This window comes from Alosa sapidissima, chromosome 5 (genome assembly GCF_018492685.1).
Source record: "Alosa sapidissima isolate fAloSap1 chromosome 5, fAloSap1.pri, whole genome shotgun sequence".
NCBI classification, from domain to species: domain Eukaryota; kingdom Metazoa; phylum Chordata; class Actinopteri; order Clupeiformes; family Clupeidae; genus Alosa; species Alosa sapidissima.
Window position 1 is genome coordinate 34,147,499 of NC_055961.1, and position 20,000 is coordinate 34,167,498.

At 46.3% G+C, this 20,000-nt stretch overlaps 1 protein-coding gene across 1 annotated transcript in view; it reads right to left on the bottom strand.

Moving 5' to 3' along the window:
- The window catches only part of LOC121709797 (T-lymphoma invasion and metastasis-inducing protein 1-like), a 61,334-nt gene that overhangs the window by 39,204 nt on the left and 2,130 nt on the right, over positions 1–20,000 (bottom strand). Inside the window, 3 exon segments of the mRNA XM_042093394.1 lie at positions 4,010–4,489; positions 4,491–4,968; positions 5,617–5,698. Of these exon segments, the coding sequence (XP_041949328.1) occupies positions 4,010–4,489; positions 4,491–4,958 (948 nt within the window). The 5' untranslated portion in view covers positions 4,959–4,968; positions 5,617–5,698.

Below are 20,000 nucleotides of genomic sequence, written 5' to 3' on the forward strand. Positions count from 1 at the left end.
CCACACACACACACACACACACACACCTACATGACTTTTAGCACTTTTACATCCCTCTCCCTATGCTACAGACCTTTTTTCTATTTTCTTATTTCATCACACGTCAAAGCACACACACACACACACACATATCTGACTTTCTCCAACTTTTGCACATCTCCATAGAACTTTTTATTTATTATTTTTGATTTCTCCTCCATCTATCTACCCATGTCCTTGATTGCCTAGCCTTCTGCCCACCAGCCTTCTGCCCACCTTCTGACACCAGACATAATTTCACTGCATTTCTTACTTCCAGTAACTATATGCATGTGACAATAAACTTCCTTGTAATTTGTAACTTGTAAGCCTGCTGACATGCTAACTAACTAGTGTCTCTGATGATACTCCTGTTACCCAGAACACAGCTGCATTTTGGATTGCTGGTGAGAATGACACGTGTTTATCTGTCTATACAACCCTATACTATACCATAGAAATTAATTAGAACTAAGAATACTAAAACTAGTTAGGGATACTTCAAAAAGCAGCAAAGTGTTGCATACTGTTGCTTTAACATTTAACCAGCTAGCCTACATTTTGCAACATCTGCTTCTGGTCAAGTAATTTAGCATCTCGACTAGCAGCTAAATAGATCTAAATTTTACATGTAGGGCTGGCTTCCCTGTGTGAACAACCTACTCGGGCAAGTGAGTGAATACTGAATGCTGTCGTTATCCCACTGAGTGTGCAAAGAATGGCTCTGAATGCTTCAGAGAAGAAATAGGCAAAATGGTAAGCTGCATAATTTACTAGACACCACAATTAGTTGTCAGTGAGCTATGTGGTCGCCAGTCATAGCGAAATAAAGATATCATTTTTCAATTACTCGAGGTGACCCTTTAGGTGAACAAATTCTTTAGAAACTTGTCTTTGACTCACCTGAGAGAATAATAATTAATATTCACTGACTAGGCTACCTGTTGCCCCACATCTGCTTTCACTGGGAAAAGCTGACATTTAGGCTACATTGCTAAACTACAAAAGTTGACATTGTCCCATCAGATGAGCTAGGAGACGGCTTACCTGATTGTTTATGCAAGCTCAGGGAAGGTAAATTGGACCTGACCCATTCCAAATCACTTTCTTTGGACTAGTCATGCATACTTGCTATTGCTACTGCAATTGGATGTAGGCTTCTCTCTGCAGTCGGCACCATCACACATGTTAGCCTGAGCACATTACTTTCTTTGTAGAACTGGAATGGATCAGGACTCTTCCCTGAACTTGCTAAACAATCAGTGATTAGATAGGCCTATTCATAATGAATTTGAGAGAATTATTTAATTTTATTAAGTAGAGCCAAGAGTAGGCTACAATCTAAAAAACTTCACTTCATATAAAAAGTAAAATAATACCGTAACGATGTATCCTACTGCAGCATTATATTCTCTCCTGCAAGTCAAGCTACCATCCAAGTCCTCTCCATCCCCATCTCCTGTAATTCTTTGTCTGATATGCTCTCTGCTTTGTTATTTAATCAATGTTTAACAATTCAAGACTACAATACATCTTCTGTACTGCTTGAAGTTCAAGTGTATGTTTGTGTGTGTGTGTGTGTGTGTTTGCGGCTACACTTGTGTGCACTGATTCCATAAGAGAAATATGCAACAAGAGAGAAAGGATATGGTACTTTTGTGACACCCTAATGTATGTTTCTGTGTATATGTCCAGCTGTGTGTGTGTACTCTGTTTTGGGACCGTCGTCAACCACAAATTGCTGGAGAGAAAAGCGCAGGGGGGGGGGGGGGGGGGGTAACTGGGGAAAAAACACCCCTCCAAAATGGCAAAACCTATATCACTGCACTAGCAGCAGTCATAATAATACCACAATGTTAGTGTTAATCAGAAGCGCTTACATTTAGCAATGTTGCACACTATAAACAAAAACAAATTGAGCATAAAAAGTTGGACCTGTCAATGTTTTTTCAGAGCCAAGGTTATTTAAGGGGGCATTATGAAGTCTGTGCTTTTCCTCTACCCAGAAAATCACTTCAAAATGTAACATCCCAAAACATGTGAATGCACTTCAGATCCCATCAACTATGCAGAATGGTCTAAAAACGTGAGTCAGAATTCCAGCTGACTAACATCCCTCTCATATTTGAGTAATGAGCAAAAAAGAGAAGTAGAACTGAAACCTGAACCTGAGGCTGAAGTTGTTGTACTCGCAAAGAGTTCAGACTATAGTTTGCAGAACTAGATGTACCGCAGAGCGGTACAAAATATGACCGCCGCCCAGTCCAGCACATTTTTTTCACAAAAAGAAATCACGCTGAAAGGCCTATATGATTCTAACTGTCTCACTAAATTGCATTATCCACACTCAATTCTCACTGGTATCTGCTAGACAACAAGTACCAAAACATGATTAGTTCATAGATTTCACATGTAAAATGTTCCATCTACATTTTATACAACCCCACCTCCATCTTGCCTGTTCATAATTCTGAGAAATTCTTGATTGTTTGTGTTCTGTTTATGTTGTGTGTGTGTGTGTGTGTGTGTGTGTGTTTGTGCGTGCTTGTGTGTGTGCTTGCGTATGTGCCTGTGCATGCAAGCGTACATATGTCTACTGTGTGAGTATGTGTCATACGTATGTTTACTGTGAATGTATGTGTGTGTGTGTGTGTGTATCTGTTTGTGCACATGTGTGCACATGAAATGGGTTAACATGACCCCTGGAGGCAAACATACGGAAAAAATGGTCATCCTAGGCCCTACAGTTCTCAAGATATTCACAGAGAACTGTGTCTGCCCTACCCTCCTTTCGGGGGGTCCAGTCCAGCGGGGGGGCTACAGATCAAAACGAAAAATGACGGTTCCATGCTATCCATGTGGGGGTACATGCCCACCAAGTTTTGTGTACCCCGGTCTTTCAGTGTCCCGGGAATCCTTGTTGGTGTACGTCACTAAATGTACACATAAATTATTTTATTGTAAGGCCCCCCATGAACGAAAGTACACAAAACTTGGCATGCATTCGGAGGGTGTCATAATTATCGTACACTTTTAATTTCGTGCAGTTTTGACCTTGTCAGCCAGAGATATTGTGATGAAAACACCTAATTTTTTGCTTTTTAATTTTTAACTAGGTGGTGCTATACATGAAATAAGTGGTAATGGGATGGGTTGACATGCCCCCTTAAGACCAACATACATGAAAAAGGTGGACCTCCTAGGCCCTACGGTTCTCGAGATATTCACAGAAAACTGTCTCCGGCCACCTACAGGCCAGTTGGTGTATAGTAACATAAATTAATTTATTGTGTGGCCCCCCATGAACGGAATTCCACAAAACTTGGCGTGCATACAGAGGGTGTCATAATGATCCTACACTTCCAATTTTGTGCAGTTTTGACTATGTTAGGTCACAGATACCTTCAATTACAACACCTCATTTTTACTTTTTTGTGTTTAACTAGGTGACGCTATACATGAAATGAGTGGTTATGGAATGGGTTGACATGGCCCCTTGAGATCAACATACAAAAAAAAATGGTCCTGCTAAACCCTATGGTTTTCGAGATATTCACAGAAAACTGTGTCTGCCCTACCCTCCTTTTGGGGGGTCCAGTCCAGCGGGGGGGCTACAGATCAAAACGAAAAACGATGGTTCCATGCTATCCATGTGGGGTTACATGCCCACCAAGTTTCGTGTACCCCAGTCTTTCAGTGTCCCGGGAATCATTGACGGAAATTTGGGCATGCGAAAAAAAAAAAAAAAAAAAAAAAAAAAATTCTGACTAAACCTATATGACCGCCGCTTCGCTGCATAATAAGTAGGGCCAAACATACAACAGACATATCTGACTTCTGGTCATTACAACACAACAGTCCACTCCATCCAGACTGTGTCAGCTGACAGCAACACCACCATAAAGAAACAAACTAACAGTGGACCTAAGTCTCACTACAAATACAGACCTTGACATCCCATCCCCACCTGTTCTAAGGACAGAGTTTAAGCATAATGAGATTTCTGAAGACTTACGTGTGTAGTCTGTGCCCTTCTCCCCTGCATTCTGGAGCAGATGGTTGCCTGTTGGCTGGGCAGCCCTTCTGATAGGCAGTGTGAGCGTCGGCAGGGCAGCGTGTACGCTCCATACCCATTCCCATCGTCCTCTGTGGGGGACAGCATCTGGTCAGGTGTCTCCATTCCTGGCACTCGTTCGCTGTTCCGCCCGTGCTTGTAGCGGTTGCGCTTGCCCCTCAGTACGGGGGTCTTCTGCGTGCACAGCTCGTCCAGAGAGTTGGCCCTCTCGGCGGCGTCTCGCCCTTGCTTCGCGTCAGGGAAGTCCTCCAGCCCATCGATGATCTCCTCAGTGCTGGTCAGGTGCTCCTGGCTGAGGTCGGACAGGGAGAACTCCAGGCTGTCCTCGCGCCACATGTCGGCCGACTTGCTTCTCTTCTTCTTGAAGCTTCCGCCCTCCCGGGGCACGTCGTTCATCCCGCTGCAGGTAGGTGGCCTCCCTGGTGTAGAGCCCCCCGTGGCTGTCTTCATCCTCCTCGTCCTCATCCTCCTGCACCACCGTGTCCGCTTCCACGCTGTCCTCGGAGGCGGGCGTGGCCACAGGGTCGCCCAGGTGGTCGTGGAAGGAGACGGGTCTCAGGTTCAGGGCTACGTGGTTGTGGCCCCCGGCCCACGTGGGGTCGGCGAGTTTGCCCAGCGCGTCCTTCTCGTTGAAGGGCTCCAGGTCGCTTTCGGCCATCGACTGCGGGATGCTGGGCGTGCTGCTGGAACGCGTGCTCGCCTCCGAGTTGCGGTGCTCGGCCTTGGCCGAGGACGAGGTGGGCCGCGATCGCCGCGACTGCTTGTTGGGGAGGCGGAGGGAGCGGGACATGTGCTTTCGGGAGAGGTGGCCCTGCTGAGTCCCGTAGTAGGCATGGTCTCCGTTCTGGCTCTCCACGTTTCCCATGATTCAATGTCTGAGAAGGGGGAGGGGGGGGGGGGGGAATACCACTGAGATTTTAACAGCAGCAACTGAATAAAAAACTAAATAAGCAATAGTTTATACTGTCAACAGTCAACAGTGGTTTTGAGCTTCCATTAAACCTGAAGCTGTAAGACCAACAAGAGAGAGCTTGGCTCAGCGCAACAAGCCAGATTTCACATGTCGCTGGTGTCACCTCTCTCTCTCTCTCTCTCTCACTGCCACGAGAGAAGCTCTTAGCACCTCTGAGAAAAAAATATCTCAGCGGCAGAAGAAGTGCGGATTCATCATCTCCGCACACCTCCAGCAAAAAAAAAAAAAGTTTCAGGTTGTGTGAAGAGCTGAGAAATATCTCCCAACTGCAGAGAGAGATGCGAAATGTGTGCACTAATTCCCTTCTTGAGCAGCCAGCACTGTCATGCCATTTAAAGTTAAAGGCACATAAGTAGGAGTTCTTTCATGAAAAATTGATAGCAGAGAGTGGTGGTTGATTGCATGTGTCACATAGTATTGGTATGAATAGTAGTTGTAAATGATTGAGCTTTAAATGATACAAGATGCTTGGGTCATCAGTGTTTGATAGTTTGATGTTGAATTTTATCTTAAAGTCTGAGTGTGCATGTTTGTGTGTTAAATCAATTACCTGTTGGAGGATGTTGGAGTCATCGGTATCTCCAAACAGACTTGGGCCTCATGGCTAATCTCAATGGTAAATTGTTAGAGTACTCTGTCAGAGAAGAGAGAGAGAGAGAGATCATTATTTCAATTTCACATGTGAAGATGCAGTACATCAAAGCTCTCTTTCTTTCTCACATGAACATACATCATTAAACACGCACACAGATAACCCCCCCCCCCCCCCCCCCCCAACACACACACACACACACACCTTTCAGGGAGACCCAGAAGCATACTAATACACTATTTTCAGTCTTTCACACTTTCAACCTTAAAGTTACTTATCACCTATATCACTTTATGAAGAGAATTATGGCTCTCACTTACTCACTAAAGCAAGACCCAGATAAGCGGATCTCTGAATCACGGTTGCTAAGGAATGATATGGAAGCTCAAGCTCAATTATATTTCTTTCAGTGCCAACCTGACCTAATTTCCTTTAATCCAGGCCTGCGCGGCTCATTTCCATATGGCAATGCCGCGTAATGTGTGAATGTGTGAGGAAGGATCATGGAAGGGACACACACAGCGCACCAGGAGGATTAGCCTGGAGAATGACAGAACCGCTGTTCCACTGACCCAGTGAAAAAAGAGAGCGAGGGGATAGAGGAGGATAGGAAAGAAAGAGGGTGAATTAAGTGAGGGGTGCACGAAAGAGGAGGGGTGAGGTGGACAAGGACTCCTGTTGAAAATGATTTGCTTTTGGGATTCAGCAGGTGCTCCCATGTGAGGAGCTGGAGCATGTTGTTGATGATTGTGAGGTTCTTTTTACCCCCCCATTATGTGGAATCACCTGTGTGCTGTTCACTGGTGAGATGCAAATCTGCACTGGCGAAATGAATATCAGCACAAAGCTGAGCAGAGCAGCCTGAGCCTCCGAAATCTTGTGTGTGTGTGTGTGTGTGTGTGTGTGTGTGTGTGTGTGTGTGTGTGTGTGTGTGTGTCTGTTTGTGTCAGAGAGGAGAGAGACAGGGAAAATGCATTGGCAGCATGATACCGTGCTCAGTAGGTGCACCTAGTAAGAGCCGAGAGAGTGCAGCTGATGCTATCTACTCCATATATGGGGAGCCTTGAGGCCACTATTGTGTGTGTGTGTGTGTGTGTGTGTGTGTGTGCGGTGTTGTAAACTGCAGTGCAGTAAAAGTAGAATAAAGCAGTACCACTATGATGAGTTATATAAACTACCACTGACCCATTTTTCCTCTCCTGTCTTATTCAGTGGTCTCCTTCCTGTGCCTATACGCTATCCCACAACATCCTTCCCTCCACTCCTACCCCACCCCATACGCTGTGCAAACCATCACTACTCCATTGGGTTGTCACTGTAACAAGCAATAACAAACTGCCCAAATCAGTTTCTCCTTTCAGCATCACCAAAACCACTGCCCAAAATGAAGTGTGCTGTCACAATTAGCAATGTTCCGTGTTAAAACTAGGGAGGGGCGTTAGCCTTGAATGACAGAGGCAATCCTCCAAAGGGTTAAACGACTGAGGGTGGACAGGGTGATGATTCACCTAGGAGAGCACTTACTGTACATTCCACACTGATGTTCCACTGAACTCCGCCACATCTTCCTTTCCCCTCCCGTGCTAATCCCCCATTTGTTCACACTGTAGTGTATGTGGTTTAGGGAGCATCCGCCACATACACAGTGGCCTAGCGAATGACCAACTACACACACTCAACCAACCAGAGTGAAATGATCCTATATCTTCTCTGTATTGTAATTTGAGTAGGGTACATGTATGCTTGACACACAGTGCCTGTACTTCAATTAATTTATGCATTAAGCATGCTAGTTTGTAGGTCGTACAGATAGAATTCCCCCCCCCCCCCACTCCTATTCATTCATTCAGTTGGAGTTTAATAAATAGCTGTGTGTGTGTGTGTGTGTGTGTGTGTGTGTGTGTGTGTGTGTGGGAGACGTTGCTGTGGGGGTCTCCACTGGAGGAGCAGCCCGAGTCAGCACCCCTCTGTTAATAGCACACGGGAGAAAGCGCACAATGCCCCTTGGGTCATTTCATACATCAGGTTTTCGCTTTTCCTCAGGTTCAGGCTTGGCCGAGAGAGACACAATGTCTGACCTTCACACACAACAGAGCCAAGAGCAAACACACAGGACGACTGCCCGTTCACATGTGTTGTTTACCCAGAGAGCTCCTAGAGAAGCTTTAAACGTGACGTCCTTTCCTCTTTTAAGTGTGTTTTTGTCACTGAAATCCATAAAGCACATGTGCAAACTGTAAAATTGACAAGGAGGATTTACACATTATTTTTAACATCAAGGTGCAACATTGCCCAACCTCCGACGCCTCCCTGTTAGGGAAGTGGGGAGGTGTGATGAAGCTCTCTCTCTCTCTCTCTCTCTCTCCCTCCCCCCACCTCTTTCTCGCTCTGAGAAAAACAGTTCTGGGCAAGGCTCCCGAGTTGTCCCCACAGAATGATCCTTTGGAGCCAAAGAGCAGCTCCTTTTTTCCCCATCTCTGAGTGTTTCTATAAAGACATCTCAGGATCCCTGACGATTGCTCATTTCGCATTTATGAAACCCAAGGTTTGGAGTTGGGCGCACAGAGAGTGGTTCTTCTGCAGAGTTATGGGAGCCAGGAGACGCCCTGAGGTAGAATCGCCCTGGAACCAATAACCAGAGCAGAGAATCTTCAATGCTGAGGCTAGTGGGCCTGTTCCCACCATAGGTGAAATAAATCAACTCATTTCATCCACCTCACACAGGGCTTGCAACACACACACACACACACACACACACACACACACCCACAAACACACACACCCACACACACACACACACCCACAAACACACACCCACAAACACACACACACACACACAAACACACACACACACACACACACACACCCACACACACACAAACACACACACACACACACAAACACACACACACACACACACACACACTACAAATATACACCAACTCCAACAAGTACAGACTTGCCTGTAGTTTCAATTGTAGCCACCTGACACATGCAAGTACAAAACGACATCTTTCCTGGATGTGGAATGATACTGTTTATCTGTTCAAAGATATTCAAAGATGTTCAAAAATCTTCCATAGAAGTTGCCACCCTACTCTTTCTGAATCATGGGATCTGCCAAAGTAAAACCACTGGGCTTTTGAGTCATGCTGCGTGTTACATAATAGAGTAATACACTGCGGCAGGGCAAACGCACAGGCCATGTATTATTCAGAGGCTGAACACTGTGGCGTTTCACAGACTCTAATAAATAGCGGCCTCGTGGAGGTGAAAAGTGTGGGACCTACTAAATGCCAGAACAACGAGCATTTGGAGTGAAACAATATGCCACCCAGAAACTCTGAAACAAGACTTTCAAGACACTCCCACAATACATAGTCTTAAACAACTCTTAAACAGTACAGTTTATCAACGGATGAATAGATGACTACTGAACTCTCGTTTCAGGATGTCTGGGATCCACATTATACATGCAGTATACACTAAGACTTTAACGATAATGATCATTCAACATGCCCCAAGATAGACATGTCTTAAGGCTTTTTGCCTCTGTCCTGAATGCACTTAGCCTATTACTGTGAGAGGCTCAGCCAAGTGAATACATACAAATGTAAATGGACAAGGAGTCAGGCTCTCTTGTATTTTCCCAAGATGTCCGCTCCCACCTTAATCTTCTCCATTATTCTCCCAGATTGAGAGCGAGCTCCATCCTGGCGTTCAGGTGCAGGATAATGGAAAGGGCTGACTTTAGCGAGGCTAACCCCCCCCCCCCCCCCTCCTCCCCCCCCCCCCCCCCCCCGCCAGGTCCCCCCCGCCAGGTCTCCCCATTGAGAGTGGAAAATTAGCCTGCTGTGAACCTGATCGGGAACACAGAGCTGCCTGCATGGGTGGAGGGGTGTGGTGCTGGTGGTAAGGGTGGGATGGGGGGATGTAATGGAGGGATTGAAGTGTGTGTGGGTGGGTGGGGTAGGGGCACCTCGTACACCCCCCCCCCCCCCCCCAACCCTCTTGATTCCACTTGGCTTCCCCCCTCTATTTTCCTCTTCACCTCACCATCCCAAAATAAATGTAGTTTTTTACACACTGGTGAAATAGGAGGGGGGTTGGGTGAGCAGGATGGGGAAAGGGAGAGAGGGACACAGGTGCTCAAAAAATACATCACTTTTCTGGAATCGATGTGCAGCACAATATGCTTGAGAAAATCACCTGCATTAATGCCCATTTTGGTGGGAGATTTTCTTTCCAAACACTGCTAGTGTTTTCATCTTAAATAAAACGAAACAATCCAAGATAAAGCAAGGAAAACTGCCACTGATGGATGTCTTTCAAATCAGCATAACGTTGGAATAGCACATTGTTAAAGGGGCAGATCCAGATGTACGCTCCACTTGAGGGATACCTGCTGTAGGCAGCTCAGAGCTCAGACTTATTCTGGGCTGTTTCGCAGGTCACCGAGGTGAAGAGCCTGGGGTGCCACAGCTGGCTGGGATGGACTGGTAGTACACACACACACACACACACACACACACACACACACACTTTATTATGGACTCATGAGGACCTGTCTGGAATATCAGTGGTGTGTGTGGGTGTGTGTGTGGTGGGGAGCCAGGGGTGGACTGAGCAGAGCAGACAAAACAAACAGAAAAAGAGAAACAAAAACTGGCCTTCTGGTCTGTGGCGTCTCTGCACCATTAGTGGAGTATTTGGTCTTTTGTCTCGGCGCTGTTTCTTTGAGCCCTGGGGCAAGGAGCCAGGCAGGAGAGCTCCCCACAAATCCCCCAGAGCCCTCCGGGGTGGGGTGGAGGGGAGGGGGAGATTAAAACACACTCCGAGAGTATGTGTGTGCGTATGTGTATGTGTATGTGTGGTGTGAGTGTGTGTGAGAGAGAGAGAGAGAGAGAGAGAAATAGAGGGGAGGGTGATAGACCAGCTCCATTGTTCCATTTGGTTGTGATTCTCAAACCCTTCATGCACCCAGACTGCCGTGATTAGTTTAATTAAGCGAAGGGAGACAAAAGCATGCATAAAATCAGCCTGTATAATCAGCATTAGCCAGTTAAACACAGTAGGACTGGGGAACAGACCACCGAAAATGTTATCTCCCAAAGACAAATGGTGGCTGCTGTTTTTTGTTATGCATTGTCTCTTATTGTCTTTTTTATGTGTGTAGGCCTTGCCAGGGAATTATTCTCCTGTGAAGAAAAGGACCTCACTGCTGGAATGGCTTTTTCTGCAGGTTGATGAGTGAGTGAGAGTCACAGCTGCAGAAGTGAAATCAGATGAAGTGTCTTCCTTTCCTCCTATCTGCCTTTCCTCCTTTCAGTCCCTCTCTATTTCCTCCCTTCTCTGTTTCTCCGTGTCCAGAAACTGTCATTAGGCACATACCTGAGGCTTGACACTGCATTTTTCCATGTCATTAAAACTGCTCAGAAAATGCAAAACCAAATAGCTCTTTGTCCACAAACTATTAGTCAACAGTAGGGAACACGAGTGGCCTTAAGCACAGGGTGGGAGTAATGTATTTAAAACCCTCTCATTCGCAGGAGATATTAGCTTCCTGGAAATGCGCCACTTGTCATTATGCATCACGATAACACAGGGGAACCTGACAGCTTTTACAACACCCTAAACGTCCCTGCACATGTTTCTGCGCCTCTCTCGCTCACACACACACATACACACACACAATGATTATTCAAATAATCCTGGATGGCTGCCTCTCTCTTACACACACACACTCACACACAGAGAGCGAAACACACCCCCACATACCCCTCCTTACCGAGTATCAGGTTATGGGTGCTTCCAATGCACGGCCCTGTCTCGCGCTTCTGACAGCTCTTGGCTGTAGCTTTTGTTCCCAAAGCTGTGTGTGTGTGTGTGTGTGTGTGTGTGTGTGGGGGGGGCTTCCCCTCAGTCCAATCCTACTTGGAACAGGACCGCAGAAAACACCTTCCCTCACTCCTTCTGACCCCCGCCTCCTCACACTCAGCTGACCTCACTTCCTGTCCCATGCACTTGTCGCCTTTCATTAACCTAACACACAACTCAAGTATGAATTACAACTGTGACTCGTTGAAAATTCATAATCATAGTCAACTCATAAAAGAAGCTCTTCTATTTGATTAGATTAGAGTAGATTAGATTCAACTTTATTGTCATTGTGCAGAGTACAAGTACAGAGACAACATTGATGCTGTTACTGGCATAATTCGTAATGCAAAACTTGGTGATCAAACCGATCCCAGTGTAAACAAACAAAGAACAGCACCACTTTCCATCTAGATGAATTGCATAAAACACAAAAAATCTGAACAAATCTGGTTCTCATCGCCTGCTGAGGGGGAAGGTGTGGTTTTCACCCGTACACCTTCTCCCTGGCTTTTTCTGTCTTGGCCTCAAGCTACCTGTGTAACCGCAATCCCATGGCAACTGCCCTGCACAATGGCTGAGACCCCAGACGTTCCGTAACCCACCCAGCCCCTGGGCACTTATCTGCACAACCCCACAGTTTTCTCCTGACATTCCTGTGGATGGCAGGTGGGTGGAGGACGAGCCCCCAGGTCACTGTAGGAGTAACAGCCTCATTCAGGATGAGTAAAAACAAGAGCCTTAAGCTGGTTTATGCTCCCTTTTTGCACGGAAATGGGTATGGTACGTCTGTTTCAAATGTTGCTCCATTTCAACTGGTCCCATAAGCTTTCAGAAAAAGTGGAAAATACAGAAGTGACGGTATCCGTCAGCATCAGTCTGTATCAGCATTTCTTTAGGGGAACGTGTTTGCCATCAAACGAACCTGGAAGGTTTTCCTTGTTTTTGTGTATTTACAACACGACACACTGCTCTGGTAACTGGAGATGTCAGATAATGCAAGCTCAAAGAAAACAGATGGGATGCAAGATTTGCATGTATAGGGTTGAAGAAGAGAGAAGAGCTGAGCTGCACTCTATCTGCCTAGCAAAGGAACGCTAGTCCACATCAAAACGACTTATCTAGTGCTCCACTCCAGAGCCACCGTGTATGAGAGCTGGATAAAAATCTATGCGGCGAAGTCGGCAGAGATGTAGCATCCCTGTGTGGCGACTAGCCTCTGAGGAGGGGTTAATCTCACTCTGATGACACGACTCTGAAGATGGGAACATAAAACAAGACCCCCTTATTAGTCCCAGCAATATTGGCTCATCCCTATCACCCCTCACATCTGCACTTGGGGAGGAGGCTCAGCAGAGGTCACGGGGAGCCTGTGAAATTTAGTCTCTCCACCGACAAGCTACGCTAACACTAAAACAGCAGCATGGTGGGATCAGTGTTTCAGTGTTCAGTGCTAGGATGTTATTGATAGCAGCTGCATTTTGTTTTGAAGATTGTTCATGTGATATGCCGATGGTGAATCTAAGGATAACTAGGCTTCGTTGTTTGTAGTTCTAAGAGGTTTTCAAGCTTTGTTTTCCTTTGATTCTGAGGCTTAAGCATCTCGTCTCCACATTGTAAACAAACTCGGTAGCAGTAGGCAACAGCAGCAGCCTGTGAGGGAGCCTGTTTTTGAAACACGGTTTTCCTTGCGGCTTTCCCACATAAGAACAGACACCATTGAGAGTGGAGGCACTGCAGGCGAGAGAGCCATGTGAATCCCAGCTACGCAAGAGAACAGAACTGAGTTACCTGACCAAGCCTCAAATGCACGGAGGGATCTCTGGAATGCAAGCGAGCAGCGAGACCTACATGTGTCAGGGCTTCACAGCCTCTTCTCTGAAGGCTCCAGGAATTACAGCTCTCCCCAGTTTTGAACTTAAGACTCATCAGTTTGGGTGTCTCTAAAGCTGGGATTACCATACTTTTTTAAAAAGTAAAAAAAAAACCCTCCTCTCCCCTCAATCCCTCCTGCCCCTGACTCCTCTTTGAAAACCTGCCTAACTGGTCCTCCCTCCCCAGGCTCTTGACAGCAGCAGCTCTGTCTGCAGAGAGAGGAGCTGGATCAGCGCAAGCTGAGGGAACACGTCCAATGTCCTGAAGGGCTTTCAGTACTCTTCCCTCCACGCCTGGCTTCTGACCTGAAGCTGACTACATCATTCAAGGCCATGTTTCTTTCAGTCTTGTTTTCCTTCAGTCTTTTCTTTGTTTCTGTACTTTCTTCTTCTTTTCTTTCTGCCACTGATGGCTTCTGTTAGAATGTCGTGTTCTGCATCTTGTTTTTTTCCCCCTAAAGTAGTGTGTGCAGCTTTCTAGAAAGAGCATGAAATATTCATGGAGGCCATGTTCTTGTTGATTACTGAAAGCAGATTTTTCAAGTGAGGAGCATGCAGTACATGGCATTCCAAAGCGTGTAGCATTCCACAATTATCCAGTGAGATGAATGTGGTTTATGGAAGTGTGGATGGACTGGTAGCTCAGAAAAACCCTGAACAGTAAACCTTTAGTGCTAAAAAACAGACTATCATTGCTACAACACTGAATTTATATGGCGCCAGTCTGCAATGTCACTATGTGCACAGGCAAGGGAGGGTTCCAAGGTTCGGCACAATGTTCCTAAAGCCTAATAAACATTCCGTGGTTACCTGGTTACTCTCTGTCAACTGGACAAAATGGTATTGGAAATGGTAGTTGTTGGCTCAATCCATCTGGCTGGCCTTTGTTTTGGGTGGACGGGTGGGGACAGAGAGCGACAGGGAGCTGAAATCTGTGTGGCGCTCAGGTTTGTCACTCGGCCCCAAATCAACTGGCTGAAGAGGCCCTTTGAGAGGGAGGGCAAAGAGGAGGAGTGATTTTGTGCTGCAGACAGATGGATGGATGGATGAGATGAGAGATGGATGGATGAGTGGAGAGATGGATGGATGGATTCATGGATAGATGGGGCTTTGTTTGGATGTTAAATTGGGTTTTCTGAAGCAAGCAAATGGATGGGGGTGTAGGCTGACAAGTTATTGCGTGGAGAACCTCCCCCTTTATTTCTCTCTCTTCTAAATACAGCGCTTACTTCTTATAAGTGCAGAAGCGTTCACATGAAGTAGGCCTCTGAACTCAATGTGCACATGCCAAAGATAGCATGACAGGGTAAGACACTGTATGCGTGAGAGAAAGAGGGCAGGGAATGAGAGAGTGACACAGAGAGAAAAACATGAAACTGCCATCATTTAAGTTGTCGTCTCTGTGTCACAGAGAACTGGAGAGACTCCCACCTTTCTGGTGTCAGGCAGAAACCTCTTTTCACTGTGGTTTGGTCTCTCTATCCATGCACACAAAAACACAAACACATTCACACACATAGAAAACAAGTGAATGGTGGTGTGTGAGTGTGAACGGTGGTGTGTGACACTCAGCAGGCTGAGAGGGAACGTTAGGGTTTGGCTTGGAGCCGCAGGGCCGAGTGACACACTTGGGCAGGACCGGTATCGGTGGCGACAGAGAGAGTGAGAAGGGAAGAAGAAGAAGAGGAAGAGGAAGAGGAAGAGGCTTCCCAGTGATCAGCCATAGCCACACCACACTCAGCTCCTCAGACCACCTGCTGCTAACAGATAGACACCTCCGGAGAGAGGGAGGACAAGCCCCAGCATGCCTGCAGAGAGCAGGGATATGGGCAGAAAGGTAGAGAGAGAGAGAGAGAGGGAAAGCGGGAAAAAGAGAGATATATATATAACCAAACAGAAGCTGTCTGTCCAGTCAATGACAGAGATAAAAGGGGGGGGGGGTAATAAACACGCTAGTAGAGAACTAGTCAGAGGTTGAGAGGTTGGTTCTCTTCCTCTCTACTAGCTGAAGGAGGGACAAGGAGGGTCAGGAGTCCCTGCACCTGGGTCAACAACCCCCAACTTGCAAACAAAGTGCTCCTTGAAGGAGAGGAAAGCAAAGGAGGGAAAAGAGTGTGGAGGGCATGTGTCTTTGTTGCTGGAATGTCACGGACAAACAGAGGGAGGGTGGTGTGGCACATCTGGGTTGTAAAGGTGGACTGTAGACGATAAACACTCCCAGTGCTTCAGCGTGGAACAATATAGACCAGAAATGTCAAAGCCAAAGTTCAAACTTAGTAATAATTCACTACAGGTGTTTTAGAACATCATAACCTCATTATGGAAAGCTGCCTGATCAAGCCAGCATTAGAATTCCTAGCATTCATGTCTCCTAATACCATTCCTGCTGTCCCCAAAAAATCCAACCCTAGTAATTAAGCAACTGAAACAGTGTATTGAGATTTGACAATTGAGATTTCCTTTTTGAGATGACCAATGAGCGGCTGCTGGTTTTGTTCTCCTCAGTAAGGGAGACTTTCCGTCTCATTGTCTGTACAGTGTGCAGAGGTCACACGCCTTTGGTGTTTGGCGGAGGGTGTGAAGGCAGCCTACGGCTAAATCATATAAGATCAATACAGCATTACCACAATGCAAACACACCATTTAGGCTCTAGCGGAGGTGTGAAATGGCATCTTCCTCTCATGTCTAGCACATAGTCAGGCTGCTGCAGAGCGCAGGATGTCACACATGATTCAAGGCACTTACATGGAAAAATAAAGATGATATTGACAAGGAGACATGTTTTTTTTTTCAGCTATGATGAGCGCACAGGTATTCTCAAAGAAGAGTGGGATGGAAAAAGCCTCACTGTCATTTCTCAGTCACACACACACACACACACTCACACACACACACACTCTCACACACACACACACTCACACACACACACACACTCACTTCAACACTCTCCCACTCAGCACCTACTCTCCTCCACAACAAGCTGTCACGTCCCACAGCAGGTGTTTAGGATGTCAACACTACTCTTGAGAGTACTCTCCCTCTATTTCTCTCTCTCTCTCTCTCTCTCTCTCTCTCTCTCTCTCTCTCTCTCTCTCTCTCCCATATCTTACTTACGTAAGACATTCTCACAATACCTAAGAGTACAAATGAATATACAGTACACCCATAAGCATAAAAATCCACATGCCATTGTCTGTCCATCAAATAAAGAACATTGCTGCGAAACATTGATTTTTGCTTCCATGTTCCATGCCCCTGTGAATGGAGAAAGGTGCCTGACATGGACAGTGTCCTTAATGATTATATAGTGGTACTTTTAATACATTTTGCTCTCATGTTGAGAGGTAATGGTGTGGCTACCACTGGACTGTGTGTTTAGTGATGATTGATATGACCACCAGGTTTCACATGGATTACACACGGAGGTATCGACCGGACCTTTAATGTAGCCCACCTCCCCCACCTCAGCTACTTTGAGTTGGGTTAAACAGAGCTGTGCAGATCCACATCCCGCAACAAAAGAGGAGAGCTCAATGTGAATGCAGGGGGCCTTCAGCTTCCATCAACACAGTCTTTACCCATAGCCCAGGGCCAAGCACACACACGCACACACACACAATGCCAAAGTAGCAAAGCCACACAAGGCCAGTAGAAACAAGCGCAGACAAGCACAAAGCCAAGCACACACACACACATCTATCACATGTGCCCACTAAGTGAGTTCATGTCGTGTGACACACACACATGGCTGTCTCCAGCAGAGAGCAGATTTGTGAAAAAGGGACAGAGGAAACCCAACAGCTGAGATCACCCCCACCACCACCACCACCTCCCCTTTCCACTTCACAATCACATTACTTCCAGGTCAGGGGGCAAGAGTATCGGAGCGGGCCAATCGCCGGCGCTGACTCAAGGAGTTGCTTTTATGTAATGGCCGGATGGCCTGACTGATGAGCACGGGGCGACACCGGGTGTGTGTGTGTGTGTGGAGCGATAGGGCCGAGTGGCCTCGTTTCTGAGGATGAACACACACACACACACATAGACTGGAGCAGCCAAGCATAAAGTCACTGCAACAAAGACACACGAGACATCTCTTTTTCTATCTGTCTTTCTTTCTTTCTCTCATCCTTTCTTCTTTTTCTGCCCTTCCATCTCGGTGCTTCCTCTGTCATTGACTGATCTGTAAGTGGCACTAACATGAAGCCACTCACACTCTGGCCTGCAGCTCTGATCTATGGTATGGACAGAGACAGGAGGACATTTTGTGTGACTGTGTGTATGAGTTCATGAGTGAATGTGTGTGTTTGAGAGAAAGAGGGGGTGTCTGTGTTTGATGGAGAAGCCTGGGACATTTGTTATTGGTAGCTGTGTTGTATTGCTAGAAACTCTTTATCTATTGACATAAACCACAGGTATCACTGTTAGAACGTATGCACTTCTGAAAAAGAACAAATGTACACAATGCCCCCTACCCAGCTCAGAGCTTCCCCAAAGCCAACACGCCTTTACGGCACCTTGTTGAACTGAGCCTCAAAGTGTGCATGTGTTTGACTAAGTGTGATTTTGGAGGGCAGGTGTGCAACACCAACCGATCCCTTTACATCTAAAGAGGAGAAAAGCATCCTTTGCCTCGGTGTATGTGTGTGCAGTGTGACTGTCATCTGCTGAAGTGCAAAATGTTCCGCACAGCTCCTCATTACCCTGAACAACCGGATAAGCGACATAACTAAGGTCTAAGGATGACACTTGCACACACATACACACGCAGAAAAGAGAGAGAGACCAAAAAGGTTCATCTGTGTTGTGATGTATTAGCACAGTATGTTCTTATGCAAACCACTCAACTGACTTCCATAGCTAATTATACACAACAACCCAGAAATCCCACGATGGAGAAATGCTACGAGCAAGTCCCCAACTGGAAGGAACACAACACGTTAGAGCAGAACTTTAAACAACATTCTTCAAGCTGTAATTTACACACACACACATACATACAGACACACGCACACACACACACCACTGTGTTCTCCACTCCACCATTCTCTGCTCAGTGGGAGGCTCTCCTACACAAGCGCTTTATTAATTGTACATCAGAGGAGAATGATTGACCAAATGTGTGCCCCCAAACCGAGCAGACAATACCACCCCCCTAAAACACACACTTCACACATATCACAAAGACCGACAGACACACACAACACACACACAGACACACACACACACACACACTTCATAGGTCATGCTCCTCCACACGCATATCACACAAAGGCAGACAGACACACCACACACACACATACTTCATAGACATCCCCCTCCACACACAAAGTCACACATATGCAAATGACAAGACACAGGCACAATCATGGATAAACATTTAAACAGTGCGTTTGGATGGTTTTTTCGCACACCTCCACTCAAACACACATTTGTTTAAAGAGGCGCTTATTTGGACTTGGGAGAGGATGGAGAACTTGGGATGGTAAGACACTGACCACATATGGCTCCACGCACCCATCCCAATGAGAGACTGTAGACATTTCTCAACAGAACTCTGTAAGCACGGTACGATTTATGGCACCCTGATTAGAGGCTTTATATGGGGTTCATTATGGCCGCAAAAATACACTCTGCACTGTGAGATGCTCCTTATGCTTTTAATCAAGATGGGCTGAACAGAAATCTATTCATTGACATTCTAGAGTTAGCTAAATAGCGCAGTTCATGGCCCATCCAGGCTTTATGATAGTGCTCTCTCTCTCTCTGTGTGTGTGTGTGTGTGTCCACCTATTATGAATGTGCTGTGTGGTAGTGGGATGTGAAAGGAGAGATTTCAGTGTGATTAGGGGATATGACATGGTGACGAGCAGTCCATGTAAAATGGGTCACACCACATACACACACACACACACTCGCTCATACACATGCATTTACATACATGTACACACACACTCGCTCATACACATGCATGTACATACATGTACACACACACACCCTTGGTCACCCTCAGGCTCTGACTGATTACTCTCCTTCTTAGTGTCTGCTTGAGACATGCTGCAGTGATGCTGTGACCCATTTATTCAATGCACCCCCATACACACACACACACACACACACACATATACACTTTTTCTACTCCAGTGGAGAGGGGGGCATCAGGGGTTATGTTCCCACACGTGTGTGTGTGCATTGTACATCTACTGTGTGTGCGTGTGTGTGTGTGCATGCAAGCTGTATAAGTATTGTTTGTGAGTATTGTGTGAGTGTGTGTGCACGAGAGAGAGAGAGAGAAAGAAAGAAAGAGAGAGAGAACCCTGGGGTTAGGGAGAGCACTCTGCTACTCATCCCATTCACTGCAGGCAACAAATCCACTCAGCCAGTAGAGCAAATCATTCACAAGACCTCATTTAAACCACACACACACACACACACATATTCCCTTAAACACACAAGACCCCATCGAGCTCTATTAAGCAGACGCGGAACATTCAGATCTGTCACATATTAAACACAGAGATAATAGCTGCTCTGCGTTATCACAAAAAATGTTTGATTTTAATTATAAAACCCCTCTCCAATTACTCTAC